This window comes from Symphalangus syndactylus, chromosome 20, assembly GCF_028878055.3.
Source record: "Symphalangus syndactylus isolate Jambi chromosome 20, NHGRI_mSymSyn1-v2.1_pri, whole genome shotgun sequence".
In the NCBI taxonomy this organism is placed as follows: domain Eukaryota; kingdom Metazoa; phylum Chordata; class Mammalia; order Primates; family Hylobatidae; genus Symphalangus; species Symphalangus syndactylus.
This window is the reverse complement of record NC_072442.2, coordinates 56,683,773-56,703,393: the sequence shown is the minus strand read 5'-3', so window position 1 is coordinate 56,703,393 and position 19,621 is coordinate 56,683,773. Positions and strand designations below refer to the sequence as shown.

At 42.2% G+C, this 19,621-nt stretch overlaps 1 protein-coding gene across 1 annotated transcript in view; it reads left to right on the top strand.

Annotated features, from left to right (window-relative positions):
- Nucleotides 1–19,621, top strand: part of DNAH9 (dynein axonemal heavy chain 9) — a 369,577-nt gene that overhangs the window by 81,960 nt on the left and 267,996 nt on the right. Inside the window, exons 19-23 of the mRNA XM_055258020.2 lie at nt 695–861; nt 9,599–10,469; nt 13,918–14,048; nt 14,375–14,501; nt 19,456–19,608. Of these exons, the coding sequence (XP_055113995.2) occupies nt 695–861; nt 9,599–10,469; nt 13,918–14,048; nt 14,375–14,501; nt 19,456–19,608 (1,449 nt within the window). The remainder of the gene's footprint in view (nt 1–694; nt 862–9,598; nt 10,470–13,917; nt 14,049–14,374; nt 14,502–19,455; nt 19,609–19,621) is intronic.

Here is a 19,621-nt window from a genome sequence, read left to right as displayed (position 1 = left end):
GATTTCAGAATGGGGTAAAGTGGGGTACAGCAAATGAAAAACAGGGCTTGGAGCTGCAAGATCCGTGTTTTGGAACTATAATATGTAGTGTATTTGTAACGTCTAGCAAATTTTGGAAACTCAATACATATGGGAGAAGGCAATGCTGGAGATAGATGGGAGAATTAAGATGGATAATTTTTTTCCACAGAAATGAACCAATGTTTTGGTTGAGAAAAAAAAAAAAGCAGATCTGAAATATGTTAAGATGGTCCAAGAGGTAATGTGGGACATAAAAGAAAATAACCAAGCAACCCTGAAGAACATAGAAAAGGGAAGGGGTTAATGTAGCTTCAGTAGAAATATGGTAGAAGCAATAGAAACCGAAGATTGTAGAAACATCTTCCTTTAAGAAAAATCTAAAAGTCTCTTTAGCATTGCAAGTTTTCACAAATTTAGAGGGCTTAGAGGACCAGAGGTTGAGAGCAAGAAGGTTAGTGCTGAGTGAGCAGTAGGTAATAGTTGACAGCAGCTGTGGAAGGAAGTCGAGGAAGAGTGGGTGGAGGGCAGATTGTAGGGAATGGGAAGGTGACACCACCACATCATCGTACCATCTTGTAGCACAGATGGAAGCATCTGGGCTCTGTCCAGCTCAGGACTATGGGAGAGGAAAGAGCACCTTGGGAATCTGACCACACTGAGGTTTCCTTTGCAGGAGCTGCCTGAGAAATGGAACAACATAAAAAAGGTGGCCATTACTGTGAAGCAGCAGGTGGCCCCACTGCAGGCAAATGAAGTGACACTCCTCCGCCAGAGGTGCACAGCCTTCGATGCAGAACAGCAGCAATTCTGGGAGCGATTCCACAAAGAAGCCCCGTTCAGGTATGGGCCAAACACTGCTGCCTCTCTTTCTCTGAACACTGCAGTCTTTGAGTCATGGATAATCTTTTTGTTGGGCGTGTGTATTCTTCTAGCAGCTGCAGCCCAGTTAATAATCTTCCTTCCCATTTAGGACCTTTGGTTGAAACGTGGTGCTAATGTGGACTGAATCCTATCATGACCTGTATGAAATGGCCAGGGATTGTAGAAACCTCTTGCCTTAAAAAGATGCATATATATATATATATATATATATATATATATATATATATATATATATATATATATCTAGAAGCATCTTTGTGCCTGCAAATTTATAAAGGGATGATAGGTGGTATAATTACTAGGATTTTACTAAACCTTTAGCATTCTAAGTTCTCACAGACTGTTCTTTTGGTTTTAAAAAGTGGCTGATTGAATTTTTAAAATTTTACAGAGCATTTCATTTCGGCAGCATAAAGGAAGGATTTAGGTGAAGGTTTTCTCCAGGGGGTTTCTCTCTGCTTGGTTCCGACACCTCCCTGCTTGTTATGACAGGTCTTTACATAAACAAAGCAACTCTAGGATCGGCAACACCATTCATCTGTGCCCACACTGCACATACTTGGGCTCCTTTCTCAGGGATTTCCTCCCGTGGTGAAGCAGTCTGCTTCTGGTCCACAGCTCAGCATCAACAGCTCCAACCAGGAGGCCAGGCTGGCGCTGAATGGTCCTACATCTGCTGATGTGCCAGCTAGATTGGGTGCCCTTTGCCCTAACGCTCCAGCTCTGTGATTTGTTTCCTGTTTCCTTGAGCTTCATTTCTTGCTGGGTCTCCTCTATAATGTTGGGTAGACAGACTTCGAAATCTCCAAACTGGAAAATTCTCGATGCTCACAGTGAGGAATATTTTCGTTTTCATTTTCAAAGGTTATTTGCCCACAGAAATAGTAAAGCAGCAAACCAAGCAAAAAAAATATAACTTCATTGGAACGAAGTCCAATAAAAATTAAGCGCACAGATGCTAGATTCAGGTGGCCTGGGGTCTAATTTCAGGTCTTCTACTTCTTATGTTATGACAAAGTTACTTAATATCTTTGTGCTCCAGATTCTTCATCTATAAAATGTAGATAATAATAGTGTCCACCACATATAGTTGTGGGCTGAATTAAAGAGATCATTCTTGAAAGTGTGTAGCATTGTGCCTGGTACTATGGTGAAAAACCATACTGGTTTGCCCAGGACTGTTCTGGTTGTTGTCTGGGAGTTTTAAAATCTCTCCAGGTTATTCTAAATGTGCAGCCCAAATGGCTGCACATTGCTTTAGAGTCATATGTTTTATATATTTATATCTTATGTCTGTTTTACACACTTGTCCTTCCCTGCCTTTTAACATACTCATCTTATCCTCTGTAACTCCAAGCATAATGCTTGGGAAATAGCAGCGTTTTCAAGATAGCGTCTTGCTCTATCACCCAGGCTGGAGTGCAGCGTCATGATCATAGCTTAGTGCAGCCTTGAACTCCTTGGGTTCAAGCAATCCTCTCACCTCAGCCTCCTGAGTAGCTGGGACTACAAGCATGCTCATGTCTTAGGAAGCACCTGTGTTCTGGACAAACTGGATGGTTGCTCACCCAAGCTGGCATGCCTATTTTTATCATTCATTCTTCAAACATTTATTAAGCAGCTGCTATCTCCCAAGCATTATACTTGGGGTAACAGAGAATAAGATGAGTAGGTTAAGAGGCAGGGAAGGACAAGTGTGTAAAACAGACGTAAGATATAAATATATAAAACATGTGACTCTAAAGCAATGTGCTGCCAGTTGGGCTGCACATTTAGAATCACCTGAAGAGATTTTAAAACTCCCAATATGCCCAGTCTGTCCTATATACTAATGAAGTTAGACTTTCTGGAGGCAAGACCTGTGAATCAGCATTTTGTAAGCTCCAGGAATTCCAATGTGCAGCCAAGTTTGGAAACCACCACCCTAAAGAGAAGTAATTGGTTTCCTTTCGAGCAATCATGCGGAGGAATGTAACTCCTAAGTCTGTATCCCTTTAGAATAGTTGCCTTAGGAGCCATGCCCTTGTTCCAAAGAATCATCTGTTGCTCAAAACCCTTGTAGACTCCTTTGGGAACTATCTTTCAGAGTCTGAGGCTTATTCTTTTGACTCTTTTTTGGGCATGCAATTGAATTTTTGAAATTGAACACCAATTCAGAGCCAAAACTGCTGGGGGAGGTAAGTTCTCCAGCTAGGTAATACTATTTAGTGTTAACAACAACCACACCAAAGGCAACAGCCATAAAAATAAAGACACTAATATTTTTGCACCAACAGTCTCTTTTTTTTTTTTTTTTTTGAGACAGAGTCTCACTCTGTCATCCAGTCTGGAGTGCAATGGCATGATCTCGGCTCACTGCAACCTCCGCCTCCTGGGTTCAAGCAATTCTCCTGCCTCAGCCTCCTGAGTAGCTGGGGTTACAGGTGCCCACCACCATGCCTGGCTAATTTTTGTATTTTTAGTAGAGGCAGGGTTTCACCATGTTGGTCAGACTGGTCTCGAACTCCTGACCTCATGATCCTCCCACCTTGGCCTCCCAAAGTGCTGGGATTACAGGAGTGAACCACCGCGCCCGGCCCAACAGTCTCTTAAAATAATTTCAAAAAAGAAAAAAATTCAAAGATGTTGGAGAAAATACCCTCCCAAAGAGACTTCTAAGACTGCTTGAAAGGGAAACAACATTGGTATGCTTTTGTATCTGTTCGAAATTCAGTATTCCTCCTTCATGGGTATATTTTGTGTATTGATCAACTCCTGTTGGTTTTTTCATTTTATTTTTATTTGATAGTTGTGTTCGTTTTTCTTTCTTTGCACTTATATCTGCTGGCTGTGAGGATACTGCTACTCTTAGCTGGGTGTTCCAAATTCACATCTGCTAATTTGACATGCAGATGAATCCCTGGAAGAGGATGCTTTGAAAAGAACTGCTGGGAAACCAAACATTTCTGCAATTTTGATGTATTTCTCTTCTTGTCAAGAAAAACATCAGAGCTAAAATGGAATTGTAGATTTATCACTAAAGTGAATCTTAGTGGATGTCAACTTATGTGTTTTGTTTTCTTTCTTAGTTTGGTGTGTGTGAGTGTTCAAAATTTGTAGGTATTGTGTGTGGCATGTGAGTTTAAATCTGGTTTCTCCACTGTTATTTATGAATTTCTAAGTTGCAGACCCTGGTACATTTTTCTGTGAATTCAAGTTTGAGTTTAATTCTGGTTTCTTCACTTATAGATCATTTATGAATTTCTAAAGTGCAGACCCTTGTACATTTCTCTGTGGATGCAAGTTTCTGCTCCTGATTAGCTTACACAGGTTAAGCTCAGTTTTGAATGTTCCCGTGTTTGAGGAGAGAAAAAACCTGAGTGTCTTACTAAGCCCTTGCAGTCTGACAGGTGCTGTGTGAAGTCAGGTTGCATAGGTTGAAGTTCTTCATGTCCAAGTCAAATTTCAGCTCCTCCTTCAGTTCTTAACTCTAAATTATAACACCATATCTCGGTGAGAGCCGAGCTCTCACCGCAGTAATTGGCTAAATCATCCTACTCAGATTCAAGGGCTTTGTGCAACTCTTAAAGCTGGTGACCAGTTCTCCCTCTTGAATGAAAGGAATGCCCCTATCCTCTAGTGGCGTTTCACTGTTTGGTCTTCCTGACCTTGAGCACAGTCCTCTTGACCTTAAGAAATGGCACCATGACATACAGTCTTCTTGCCCACACCAAAACCAAGGTAATCGAGGGATTACTGAGCCAAAATCACCTACCTCTGTGAGCTCCAGCTCAATGAAGACCATTCGTGTTTTCAGGAGGCAACCAGATTCTGTGAATGGCTGGGAGGGCTTTCTTGAAGATATCTTCCATGGGGTGCTGTCCTACATGACAACTAGAGAAAACAGCTTTCCAAATAGCCCAAGGCAGCAGTCATGAGGAAAGAAGGGCTTTTGTCCTTCTTGCACAGTGTCTATTGTCTCTTCCATAACTGCAGAAAAGGGCAGTATTTGTCATTAAACCTCCCAGGGACATATCGCTTTCCTAAGATATGTCATTCATTCAGCTTGATGCTGTTCTTCCAGTTAATCTGACTCATTCACATGATTTAGGCTTTCATGGAGTAGATGAGGTTATGGTCTCAAAAGTGGAGCTGGCAAAAAATGATGTAGCTGTTAGGATTTTGAGATAATACACCTTTCCTGACCTCAAGGACTTATAGCCTCAGGGACAATTTCAAATATGAGCAATAAGGCATGCACATTGGGGACCAGCTTTAACCCCACCTGGGGAGGCAGTTCACGCCTCCTGTAGAACATGGTGCTTGTCATGGTGAGCCAGAGCCAGTGGCAAGTAAGAGCTCTTTCAGTGGGGGAAAAAAAAAAAGAGTTAGAAAATGAGGATATTCTGGGCAAAGGAAATAGCACATATGAAGATGCAGAAGGATGAAAATGTAAGAAACAGCTGGAAAACTGCATGTGTGTATGGCTGGGATGGAGGAAGTAGGAGAGGAGAATGGAGGGGGCCATGTTTTGACCATAATCTCAGCTACTGAGGAGTCTAAGTATGACAAAAACATAAAGACCGCCTTTTCATGGCCGCAGAGAACAGAATGGGGCAAGGTAGGCTCAAGACCAGGTGCTCAATGGGAGAGTGGTTCCAACAGCCCAGATGAGAAGTGGTGAGGCCTGATCAGAAGCAGCGGCAGAGATGAGGGAGAGGGGAAAATGGATTGCAGAGAGATTTAGGAGAATATCTGCAGGATTGATTGAATGTGGGAGATGGGGGAGAAGGACAGTGTGAGGGGATTTTTCATCTTCTAGCTTGGGCAAGTGGTCGGAAGAGCTTTTGTCCCACTGTTCACTGAGACAGGCACAGAATTGGAAGGATTGTGCCTCACAAAGTCAGGGTTGGACACATTAATTTTTTTTTTTTTTTTTTTGAGATGGAGTCTCTCTCTGTCACCCAGGCTGGAGTGCAGTGACGGGATCTCAGCTGACTGCAACCTCCACCTCCCAGGTTCAAGCGATTCTCCTGCCTTAGCCTCCCAAGTAGCTGGGACTATAGGTGCATGCCACCATGCCTGGCTAATTTTTTGTATTTTTAGTAGAGACGGGGTTTCACCGTGTTAGCCAGGATGGTCTCGATTTCCTGACCTTGTGATCTACCCGCCTCAGCCTCCAAAAGTGCTGGGATTACAGGCGTGAGACACATTGAGTTTTATGCTACCTGGTGGGTATCAAGGACAGGTGTGACACCGTTCATGGTATACACACATACAGATGGTACTGAGGTTCACATTTACTAACAGCCAATTTCCCAGGAATCAATTTAACTCACTTATTTCTCTCTCTCCAGGCTCACATCTGGGTCAGGCCTGAATCAGTCATTTTTCCACGATCAAATGCATGAGCACCGTATTTTCATTTCTTTTAATTATAGTTTTATTCATCCAAGCTTTCCAGGCATTTCTCTTTTAGAGTAAAATACATTTTGCCTTATTATTTCACTTCAAAGACTCAATCCACCCTTTTCCCTCCTATTACTTTCTTGTTCTTATGCTGTATCATTTCCCCAGGGTTTAGAGGATGGCTTCCAGTTTATTAGGCACATGGACCAGGTCTGTGAATATCCTGACAATTTGCTGTAAAGTTTTGAAATCGTAAGAGGGCTACCTGTCCTCACGTCTATGGGTTCCCTTCACAGCTTAGGCCAAGTTGGTTTTTATGTGTGCTTAGCTACAGAAAATGATCACCCACAAATCTAAACTATAAACAATAATTATTCCGCAGGGTGGATGAAGTTTGGAATAGGTTTGATAAATGCTCACCTCTTATAAATACTTGAGGAACCAACATTGATTTAAGAATGCTTATGGGTGCCAAAGGAAGAATGGTTAGATAATTTCTAATCTTCTATGTGCACCCCAAATAGCTCCTATCTTACCTAAAAAGTTATTCCTGAATGGTGTTCCACTAACAAATTAAACAGCATGTGGGCTTTTAGAATTTGTTTGAATTTTAACTAACATCAAGAGGTTCAGTTCACATTCTAAGTTCACTCTAGTCAAGATAAAAAGTGGAACCTACACACATCAACGATTAGTCTTTGGAAATGAAGAATAAACACAAGAACTCCTCACCCTTGGTGATCTTTTTTGCTGGGCCCCTTACCATGAGCACATTCCATTTCTTTCCTCTTAGTTCTTTCTTCCTCATAAGGGAGAAAGCTCCTCTCTCTATATATATGTAGAGAGACAGGGCTCTTTTCAACTCTGAGCACTCTGACCTTCTGTTCTGAAATATGTGGGAGCTAAATAATAGAGAAGGCATGCAAATGATAGTCAGTCCCATTCTCTTAAGATGTAAATCTACAACCATAGCACCTGAGCCAAAAACGATTTAGATGGAACAAGCAGGATTCAAACATAACGAGCATTGAAGTTAATCTGACACTAATTTAATAGTGTGCATAACTGTTATTCTGTTGCATGGCAATTAGGCTTAAGTGGTAAGCATTCAGGTAAATGACTTCAATTAGGATTACTTTCCATCTGTCAAGTCAAATATTTCTAAAGTCAACAGAGAAAGGGCAGTTGAAAAACAGGAATTTGTATGTCATTTTCTTCCTTTTTCACTCCTTTCTTATTCTACCTACCAACACACAAACACATGCATGCACATACAGAAACACACACACTGTTGATGGGAGGAAACGGCCGATTCTCTAGTCACTCATTTCCTCGCAACCTTCCCTTTGATGGTGAACCCCATGATGACGTGTTTTGATTTTATCAGAACATACCATTCTTCCTTAAGCTGTGGTGTGTCTAGTATGTAGCCCTCCCAGCACACAGAAGCAAGAAAACCTGAGCTTGAGGATGAGAGTGAGTATAATAAAGTGGGGTTGGAGGAGAAAATGAGAGGGTCCTTGGACACTAGGGCTATGAGTGCCCTTGACCATAAAAAAGCCATCTGCAGCCGAGCAGGATGGCTCATGGCTCATGCCTATGGTCCCGGCACTTTGGGAGGCCGGGGCAGGTGGATCACGAGGTCAGGAGATGTAGACCATCCTGGCCAACATAGTGAAATCCCGTCTCTACTAAAATACAAAAAATTAGCCGGTCTTGGTGGTGTGTGCCTGTAGTCCTAGCTACTCAGGAGGCTGAGGCAGGGGAATCACTTGAACCCAGGAGGCAGAGATTGCAGTAAGCTAAGATTGCACTGCTGCACTCCAGCCCGGTGACAGAGCGAAACTCTCTCTCAAAAAAAAAAAAAACCCATCTGCCTACATGGGTTCCTTTGCATGTAGGGTCTTATGTTGGGGAAGACACTATGCAGGAACGCATGCTTTGCTGTATGGCAGCATAAAGTCTGTCCACACTTACGAGGATTAGAAGCAGTTTCAGGTGCATGCATGCCATAAACACTGGAGAGAAGAGGATGAGGAAACGTGAACTAAAAAGCTAGAAATGGTGCACATAGGTGTTGAGTGCAAACCCAGAGGCTGCCCCAGGATGCAGAAGGGAGTGGCCCAGGGAAGGGTAAAGCCAGAATGGGAAGATCAGGGACAGCTTGGAGGAGAACTCACGAAGATGAGGAGCCAGATTCAAGGCACACGGTGAAGGAAAGTGACCACAATTATCTATCAAGAGCTTTGCAGCCAGTCTTCATGGCCGCTCACAGTGGTTCTCCAGCGTGGAGTGCTGTTGCCTGAAGCTGATGCAGGCACCAGCGTGAGCTTCACCGTGAATGACAACACCATCCTGGCAAATGGAAATCACCTGTGGAGTGTGTCTGGGTCGCACCCCCAGTGGTTCTTATTTAGTTGGTCTATAGAGCAGTCTGGGCATGGGGATCTTACAAAGCTTTCAGAAGATCTTGACATGCAGCTGAGGCTGATAGCCACTGCCTCAGAGTGATCAATGGAGGTAGGGTCAAGGTTGGGCTCCTGAGTCCCAGCTCTCCCACTTGAAGATCACCTACCAAGCCAGGCTTGCTGGCTTGTGCCTGTAATCCCAGCACTTTGCGAGGCCAAGGCGGGTGGATCATGAGGTCAGGAGTTCAAGACCAGCCTGGCCGACATGGTGAAACCCCGTCTCTAATAAAAATACAAAAATTAGCCAGGCATGGTGGCAGGTAATCCCAGCTACTTGGGAGGCTGAGGCAGAGAATTGCTTGAACCCGGGAGGCAGAGGTTGCAGTGAGCCGAGATCACACCAATGCACTGTAGCCTGGGCAACAGAGCAAGACTCTGTCTCAAAAAAATAAAAAATAAATTTAAGAAATCGCCTATCACTAGGTTCCTGGCAGGGCCCTTAGCTTTCCGGCTTCTGCTGTAATATGACAGTGCTCTTTTGTGTCAAGTGGTCTTCAGAACCAACAGCTAGATGAAGGGCAGAGTCTAAAGGGGCTTGGATAAGGGGGTGTTCCCTTCTAGACCTGGGTGGAGAACATCTAAGCATAATGTTCTTGAATTGCCCTTCTTCCAATGCCCACTCCACCCCAGTCTATCCTGAGTGTCTTTTTTTTCCCAAAAGAAAATCCTGGGAAGAAAAGACATTCTTTGCTTTGGTGAAAAGAATGTTTTTGGTGAAAGCCACTGCTCTTTCCTAAAACACCAAGCATTTAAATATTTCAGCTGATTGCTACCTTAGAGATGCTAGGAGATGGGCCCCTGCGTGCTATACTTACAGAGGAACACACTGTGTTTTGTAGGTTTGATAGCATCCACCCTCATCAAATGCTGGATGCCAGGCACATCGAGATCCAGCAGATGGAATCCGCTATGGCCTCCATTTCCAAGTCCGCCAGCTTATTTGAAGTCAATGTCCCTGACTACAAGCAGCTGAGGCAGTGCAGGAAGGAGGTCTGCCAGCTGAAGGAGCTCTGGGACACCATTGGAATGGTGACCTCCAGCATCCATGCCTGGGAGACCACACCCTGGAGGGATATCAAAGTGGAAGCCATGGAGTTGGAGTGCAAACAGTTTGCCTGGCATATCCGAAACCTGGACAAGGAGGTCAGGGCCTGGGATGCATTCACAGGCCTGGAAAGCACTGTGTGGAACACTCTGCGCTCCCTGAGGGCAGTAGCTGAGCTGCAGAATCCAGCCATCCGGGAGCGGCACTGGAGGCAGCTGATGCAGGCCACTGGTGTGAGCTTCACTATGGACCAGGACACCACCCTAGCGCACCTGCTACAGCTCCAGCTGCACCACTATGAGGACGAGGTCCGGGGCATTGTGGACAAAGCTGCGAAAGAGATGGGTATGGAGAAAACCTTAAAGGAGCTGCAGACCACCTGGGCTGGCATGGAATTCCAGTATGAGCCCCACCCACGGACCAATGTCCCCCTCCTGCGCTCTGATGAGGACCTCATAGAGGTTCTGGAGGATAATCAAGTTCAACTTCAGAACCTGGTGATGTCCAAGTATGTTGCTTTCTTCCTGGAGGAGGTGTCGGGCTGGCAGAAGAAGCTGTCCACAGCGGATGCTGTCATCTCTATCTGGTTTGAAGTGCAGCGAACATGGACTCACCTGGAAAGCATATTCATTGGATCTGAAGATATTCGGGCACAGCTACCTCAGGTACCTGCTAAGGAAATCTAGAATCTCTCTATTCTCTGATCCAGGGTGAAGGGAAGGTCACCCAGTCCCTGCATTGTCTAGGCTCTTGCCTTTTCTGCCTCCTTGCTTTGACTTTACTTAAAGGCACCTCCCACAGATGCTCACCTTTCCTGCCACCAAAAGTTAGGCAGAGGAAAAGAGGGACAGTGAAATGCATAGCAATCAGTTTGTCCTTCAATGGGTAGGACAAAGAAAGGAGAATCTCATTCAGTAAAAAAAAAAAAAAAATGTATATATAAGAAAGATTAAAAAAAAATACTGGCTACTGCAGTTTGGGATGAGGTCCTCACGGGTTGCTTCTTGGATTATTAAAATTCAAGTGTCCACTGAAAATGAGTCTCGTTTCCAGACAAATTCAAGTTCCTTCTCAGCAGCATGCCGTTCTATAAACCGCTGACCTGTGCCAGCGCTCCAACTACCAGCTGTCAGCTAAACACCAAACAATGGATTTCCCTAAAATATGTGTTCTTCTCATTATTACCTTCCGTGTTTGATTGCCCCTTCTAATGAGTCCTAATTAATGTGCCATTAACTTACCCTTCTCTCAGTGGACTCTGATTCATTTTTAAATTTGTTCTTTAGGCTTCGTCTTTCTTTCAGTACAGCAAGTTCTTTGCTTACAAATTAGCTTGATTCCAAAATGTCACGCACTGTCCAGGCTTTGGTTAGAAATTAAAGCACGTTCTGCCCAAGCATAGTTTTCCTGCTAATCCCAAAAAGCATATTTAGTGTAATACTATCGATTAAAGGTTGTATATTTGCCGTGAAAAATAATAGAAAACAATTCTGTATCGCAGTTGTCATTAAGTCAAATTGAATAAGCCAGATTTTATTTAACTCAAATGCCAGTGATTGAAGCAGGCCAGGCTTAATGAAAAGGGGGTCGGGACAGAGGTGGAGATTCTTACAGAAACTTTAAGGGAGATGTTTGAGAACTTTTAATTAAAAATATTGAAGAGTTAGTATCATTAACCTCTATACAGTGGCACAGGTTTGTGTAGAAAATATGTAAACACATTTACTTTCTCTGTAATAACAATGAAACAGAAACAATTTCAAAACGTAATAAAATCAGCCAGGCTCTAACACCCTAACTGGTAACTATTTTCATTCATTATGAATTTCTCCCAACTTTTGTTCATGTATATACATATTTTTACATAATTGCTCTCAGTGTAATTATAATTTTCTATTCAATTTTTTATTTCAACATTTATGCCAGATATTCCAGATACTTCTACAACCTTGATACTGTTTTATTTTTAATTGGAGCAAAACATCTCATTGAGGAATCATAATTTACTTTGCCCTCTTGTGTTTTTTTGTTTGTTTTTGTTTTGAGACAGAGTCTTGCTCTGTCGCCTAGGCTGGAGTGTAGTGGTGCAATCTCGGCTCACTGCAACCTCTGCCTCCTGGGTTTAAGTGATCTTCCTGCCTCAACCTCCTGAGTAGCTGGGATTACAGATGAGTGCCACCACGCCCAGCTAATTTTTGTATTTTTGGTAGAGACGAGGTTTCACCATGTTGGCCAGGCTGGTCTCGAACTCCTGACCTCCTGATCTGCCTGCCTCAGCCTCCCAAAGTGCTTGGACTACAAGCTTGAGCCACCGTGCTCGGCCTACCCTCTTGTTTTTAGGTCTTCTTGGGCAAGGGGCAGGATCACAGAGGGAAGGAATGGCAGGCCTGGGCTTGAGTCCTCATTCTCTCAGTTGCACCTGTGGGACCTTGGGCAGGACATTTAACCTCTCAATGCCTTGGTTTCCCTGTGTGTAAATTGGGACTAATACTAGTATCTATTCCAGAGTCTTCATTAAAACAATGCACATAGCACATACCATTATGACTGTTGTTATGTAATAATAATACCACAAGCTCTACCACCTCACCAGGTGCCATGTATTTGGCTGAAGCGCGTTGCATATATTAGTCTGTCAATCATTTCAGTGATAACTGTGAGTGTGTATGTCTGGAAAAAATGATGACAACTGATTAATTTTGACATCAAAGGAGTATATTTGCTGAGGGAAAATTCATTTTGGTTATGTAAACTTTTGCATGGGTCCAGAAAGAGCGTTAGATGCACTATCTACTTAGGAATCAAGTGTTGTATGCCTGGGGCTTGGGGTGTTCTCTGAGACCTCTTCAGGGAGTCCTCAAGGTCAAAATTATCTTAATAATCATATTAAGATGTTATCCGCCTTTTTTTTTACATTTTACATTCTTCCATGAGTGTACAGTGGGGTTCTCCAGAGGTCAGATGACGTGTGATATCATAATAAATTGATACAGAAGCAGTTTTGTGTTAAGTCAGATATTGTAGAGACTTGACAAAAAGCGAAATGATGCCCCATTTTCAACTGTTAGTTTTTGTTTTGGAAAATATACTTAAGTATTTTATTTATGCTAACATAGTGGGTTTATTATTGTTACTTTTTTTTTTTTTTTTTGAGACGGAGTCTCGCTCTGTCACCTAGGCTGGAGGGCAGTGACAAGATCTCGGCTCAATACAACTTCCGCCTCCTGGGTTCGAGCGATTCTCCTGCCTCAGCCTCCTAAGTAGCTGCGATTACAGGCACGTGCCACCATAACTGACCTTTTTTGTTTGTTTTGGTTTTTTGGGGGTTTTTTTGTATTTTTAGTAAAGACGGGGTTTCATCATGTTGGTCAGGCTAGTCTCAAACTCCTGACCTTGTGATCCGCCTGCCTCTGCCTCCCAAAGTGCTGGGATTACAGGTGTGAGCCACCACGCCTGGCTTATTATTGCTACTTTTTAAATGCCTTTTTTTTTTTTTTTTTGAGACAAAGTCTCCCTCTGTCGCCCAGGCTGGAGTGCAGTGGCACCATCTTGGCTCTCTGCAACCACAACCACCACCCTCCAGGTTCAAGTGATTGTCATGCCTCAGCCTCCCGAGTAGTAGCTGAGATTACAGGCGTGCACCACCAAGACCAGCTAATTTTTCTATTTTTAGTTGAGACAGGGTTTCACCATGTTGACCAGGCTGTTCTCGAACTCCTGGCCTCAAACCATCCGCCCGTGTCAGCCTCTGAAAGTGCTGGGATTACAGGTGTGAGCCAGGGCGCCCCGTCTAAATGCATTAATGAATATTTTAGAAATTTCTTTTAAAAAAAACTTTAGCCTCTGGTACAGAAAATATTGAAAGATATGATAGATAGTACCTACATAAACAAAAGCTCTTTGGACTCCTAAATAATTTTTGAAAATGTAAATGGGTTCTAAGATGAAAATGTTGGAGAACTGCAGCTTAAACTAAGGGTGTTTCCTTCCTTAAGTCTATTCTCTGTATTTGACAACCCAGGAACAAGTTTCTGCTTCTAACTGGCTCCATGGAGGGAGCTTCTAGAAACTGAGCAGAGTGGTGGTTAATTGCTTCCACATTTTTATTTGCAGGATTCTAAAAGGTTTGAAGGCATCGACGTTGACTTTAAAGAGCTAGCTTATGATGCCCAGAAAACTCCAAATGTGGTCGAAGCCACCAACAAGGCAGGCCTGTATGAAAAGCTGGAGGATATTCAGGGCAGGTGAGGGTCCGCCCGTTACCCCTTCTCTAATAAGAAGGCATCATTTCCTTTTCCCCATCATCTCTGAGACCAGTGGGCAGGAGCGAGTATGTGTGCCTTGCATGTCCCTTGCTTTGCCTGTATGTTTGGGTAGCATGGAGCATTATTACAGGTGTTGACGCCAAGGTAGACACATCCACGTATATCTTTGCAAATATCTCTAAGTGTTTCTTGTGCTGATTTCTGCATATGTTCCGTCTATTGCATATACGTACATTTAGGTAATGTATGTGTATCCATGGGTCTAGGCATTCTTAATTGGGAAATTCTATGTTCTGTGCCCTCAGATTGTGCCTGTGTGAGAAGGCCCTGGCAGAGTACCTCGACACCAAGAGGCTTGCCTTCCCGCGGTTTTACTTTCTCTCCTCCTCCGATCTGTTAGACATCCTTTCCAATGGCACGGCTCCACAACAGGTAAGCTGGAGGAGCGTCTGCGGAAAGGTCTAGGAGGACTGAGGGGTGCCCGGCAGGAGACAGTTTCCGACTCCCCATCGTGCCTCTTCTCTCTGGCGGGTTCTGTACTTCAGACCTGTCTGTGTTGCCCCCAGCATCATCACATACCTCAGAGCTTTCTTTCTTTCTTTTTTTTTCTTTTAGACAGAGTCTTGCTCTGTCGCCCAGGCTGGAGTCAGTGGCACGATCTTGGCTCACTGCAGCCTCCGCCTCCTTGGTTCAAGCCATCTTCCTGCCTCAGCCTCCCGCGTAGCTGGGACTACAGGTGCATGCCACCATGCCGGCTGATTTTTTTTTGTATTTTAGTAGAGACGGGGTTTCACCATGTTGGCCAGGGTGGTCTTGATCTCCTGACTTCGTGATCTGCCCACCTTAGCCTCCCAAAGTGCTGGGATTACAGCTGTGGGCCACCGCGCCCGGCCACCTCGGAGCTTTTTTAATCCCCATCAGTATTGCCGCTCAGCATGCCCTCTGGCCCATCAGAGGCTAATCTCTAACAAAGAACTGAGAAACTCTGAGAATGGCAAAGGTGGAAGGGGTTAAGGCTTGGCAGAGAATGCCTTCAATCTAGTTCTGAAGAAAGATCCAGGAAATACTGGCCAAACTCAATAGCTAAAATTTCTATAGGGAGATAAGATTGGAAGTTATGTTAACTGAATATGGAGGTAAGGCTTATTGGCAAAAGCATATATGAGAAGCCCAAAATGTGGCGTTCTGGCTTCTGGTTCTAGACAGTTACTAGCCATAGAGTCTTGAGCATGTGACTTCTTAGCAACAGACTTTCCTCATCTGTAAAACAGAAGAAACCTGCTGTGTTCAAAGGTTTTTTGAGTATTAAAGTAACTAATTGAAGCAGTGTTGGTATTTGGAGCTACAGACATTGGTTCTGAAATTTGGGAGTGCATCAGAATCACTTGGAAGGCTTGTGGAAGTACAGATTCCTCGGTCCCACTCCCACTGTTTCTGATTCACTACGTCTGGTTGGAGCTGGAGAATTTGCATTTCTAAGAATTTTCCCAGCATGTTGCTGGTCTAGGGACTACACTATGAGAACTTCTGCTTTCAACATTGTCTGGGTCTCAAAATGCTTGGATGAGTTCTTTTTCCTGATGTCATTTTGTTATTCATTTAAAGAATAGTTGGGCTCATTTGCTTCTTTTTGCTTTCAGTGTTAGGGTTTTTCCCATACTTGTTTACTTGATTGTTTAAATATGTATGACGCTGATAGGATTCCAAAAGTCAAACCATGCAAAAAGATATGTATATACTCAAAGATGTATCCTTGCCTCCTCTGTTCCTTTCATGCCATAACCACCTCTGCTCCACCCCCTATAGGTAACCAAGTTCATTAATTTCTGGGTTATTTTTCCTATGTCTGTCTTTCCTATGGGTTATATTTCCTATGTACATTTTCTAATTTCCCCTTCTTGCATGCACAAAAGGTAGCCTGCTACGCCTACCTGTTTTCACTTTGCTTTTTTCTACTTAGCTATATAGTTTGGAAATCACTCCATATCAAGTCAAAGATATCTCCCTCATTTTTTAATATTTGCATTATACTCCATGGATTGATATACCATAGTCTGGCCATAGGTTATTTATAATATTTTGTAATTACAAAGAATGTGGCATTGAATAACCTTGGACTTTGTATTGTTGGCTGTCTGTCTTCCAGGTAAACTCCTAAAAGTGAGATTGCTGGCTCAAAGGGTAGATACAGATGTAGTCTAGTGAGATATTGCCAAGTTTCCACCCTTTTGCTTCACCACAAACAACAGACGAGAGCTTCTCAAACAGAGCCAAAGGATGGAAACATGCATAAGTTTGTCTTTGACCTACCCTTTCTAAGTTAGTGAAATTAGGTTTTGATTTGTTGATAAGAAGCAAGTACTAAAGAGAGATTATCCCTGATAGTTATAGCGCTTCTTTTTTTCCTATAGATGGAAATATTTCCAAAGTAGTCCAGGTGTGGTGGTGTTGAAATATTTATTATTAATGCATTAACATTTTGTATTATAACTGTATTTTTAGTCATTCTATGTTCAGATCACTGCCAGATTTTTTTTATTTCTCATTCTTTTTAAAAATTAATTAATTTATGTTTAATGGTGGATCTTGCTCTGTCACCCAGACTGGAGTGCAGAGGCATGATCGTAGCTCACTGCAGCCTCAAACCCTTGTGCTCAAGTCGTCCTCCCACCTCAGTCTCCAGAGTAGCTGGAACTACAGGCATGAGCCACCACACACAGCTAATTTTTTAAAATTCTTTGTAGAGACAGGGTCTTGCTGGTTTTGAACTCCTGGCTTCAAGTGATCCTCCCGTCTTGGCCTCCCACAGTGTTGGGATTACAGGCATGAGCCACCAGAATAGGCCTCATTCTTAAATATTTATTTTGATTCATTTCTTATTTGATTTGAGTACATTTTTTAGTATTCCTCACACCCTAAGAGGTGAAGCATGGTGGAATACATCCTAATTCCTTCTATATCTGTCATTTCACATGTGAGCAAGTGAATGGTTAGGGTTAGTATTCATGAGTCACAGCGATTACCTCTCAATGCATGCAGATATCACCCTGCTGTTTGTTGTTACAAAGAAGTCATCCGAGGCCTGCCTGCTTTAAAAAAAAATTTCTAGATAGCCTAATTTCTTTCTATCTAGGTCCCTATAGAGAATAAAATTTAAATTAATTTCTAAAAATTTGTATGCTTATATACTTGCTTTATTTTGTTAATTTATCCCTAAAACATGATGAGATTTTGTCCTATCTGAAAACCAGAGCTTTTATGATCTTGAAAAAGTCTTCTTCTAGCATGTTTTTAAATAATATATCTATTCCATTTATCTGTATATTTTTTCATTCAGGTTTATCATACTTCCAGAAGCTGAGATTCCACTTTATACATGCGATATACATTACCTTCTCTTTAATCATATTTTCATCTCTTAGGCCTCTTCCTTGGCATTTATCAGTAAGTTTCTCAAGCTCTTCCACCACATTTAATTTTTTGTGTCAATTCTGCACTTTAGTGTTGCTAATACTGCTATAAACTGTACTCTGTCGTTGTTAGTCTCCTTACTTTATTTCTCTACCTCTGCCAACTCATCTTTCACCATGTTTTATAGACTTCATGTTTCTTTAATTTAATTGAAAGAAAAACAAGGTGATGGTTTCCAAATTGATTTGTTTCCATCATTAAAGGTTTAAAAAATTTTATATACAATTTTATGTAAAGTTATATAATTATATATAAAGGTTAAAAAATTTTATATATAAAATTAGGTATAAAAATTGTATATAATTATATATAAAATAATTATATATAAATTATATAAAAATTATATATAAAATAATTGTATATATGTTACTTTATAGCATATATAGTATATCTATCTATATAAAATTTAGCTATATATAATATACAATTATATATTAGCATTATATTTATATGTATTAATATTATTAATATAATAGCAATATATTATATAATATATATTATTAATAATAATTATATATTATATTCTATATTATACATACTAGTTATATATTATATATAAAATAACATAGATACATTATATATTTTATATATATATGCTCTTCTTTGCCCTCTTGAGTCCTGTTTTCTCCTTTTAAATTTTGGGATATTTTCATAGGCTCTATATTGTTGTTGTTTTTAATTTGCTATTTGTTTTTCAATAAAGAAAGGTCTATCTTGGTATTTATCCCAAATCAGTGTGGGTGGTGTCTCCATGGGTACCTTCACAGTTTACCTAAACACTCTTAGATTTGTCCTCTCATCTGATAAGCTGGAGAGCTGGTTGTTCTAAATTTAGCATTAAAAGTCAGGATACCAGCAGCTGGAGGGCCTTTTGTAATTATTCAACAAGCTCTACCAGGGAGCAGGTTCTGTTTATTCTTTTTCCTTCAATCTGCTATTTTCTTCACCTCAGGACCACAACATAGCTCTGTCCAGCATCCCTCCTAGCACTACAGCCCCAGGCAATCACTGTAGAGGAACTCTACACCTCAGATACCATGCCTGGGAGCAGCCCGGCACAGCCAGACTTTATGCTTGCCATGAGCATGCCTGCGCTGCTTGGAACCCTTCTGATGTGTGTTTATTGAACTGAAGAGATTTCAAGAATGGGGTGGCTATGGCTGGGTGTGGTGGCTCACACCTGTAATCCCAGCACTTTGGGAGGCTGAGGTGGGCGGATCACGAGATTAGGAGTTTGAGACCAGCCTGACTAACATGGTGAAACCTCATCTCTACTAAAAATACAAAAATTAGCCAGGCATGGTGGCACACGCCTGTAATCTCAGCTACTCAGGAGGCTGAGTCAGGAGAATAACTTGAACCTGGGAGGTGGAGGCGGAGGTTGCAGTGAGCCGAGATTGCACTACTGCACTCCAGACTGGGTGACAGAGCAAGACTCTGTCTCAAAAAAAAAAAAAAAAAAAAAAAAAATGGGGTGGCTTCTTCCACAGGCCACTGTCACCACCACTGTTGACTACCCAGATTCAGTGTATGTTAGCATTCTTCTACTAGATGGTCCTTTGCTCATGTCCTGTACCATGGTAGCGTTTTCTTAGGAAGAAGATTTACAACTTGACCATCATATTTTTCTCCAATCTAGTCCTATCTGTAGTAGACCAATCCGAATTTAGTCAAACCATTGTGACTTAGTTGGTTTATAGCTAGTGCACGACTCTCACTAGTTTTATTCAGTCTTCCTTTGGCCACTTCTATGGATTCATTTTATTCCTGTCCTCACATCAGCATTGTTCCCACAAACTTCTTTCTAAATGCTTGGTATCCACCACTCTGTCTTTCACAATGATTGCCACATGGTAGGCCTCTAAACAATTCCCGAACACGTTCTATGATCATTTGGCCTGGTTTCCCTTCATAGGTTCAACGTCACCTTTCCAAACTCTTTGACAACATGGCCAAGATGCGATTCCAGCTAGATGCCAGTGGGGAACCAACCAAGACAAGCCTCGGCATGTATAGCAAAGAAGAAGAGTATGTGGCTTTCAGCGAGCCCTGTGACTGCAGCGGGCAGGTAACACAATAGC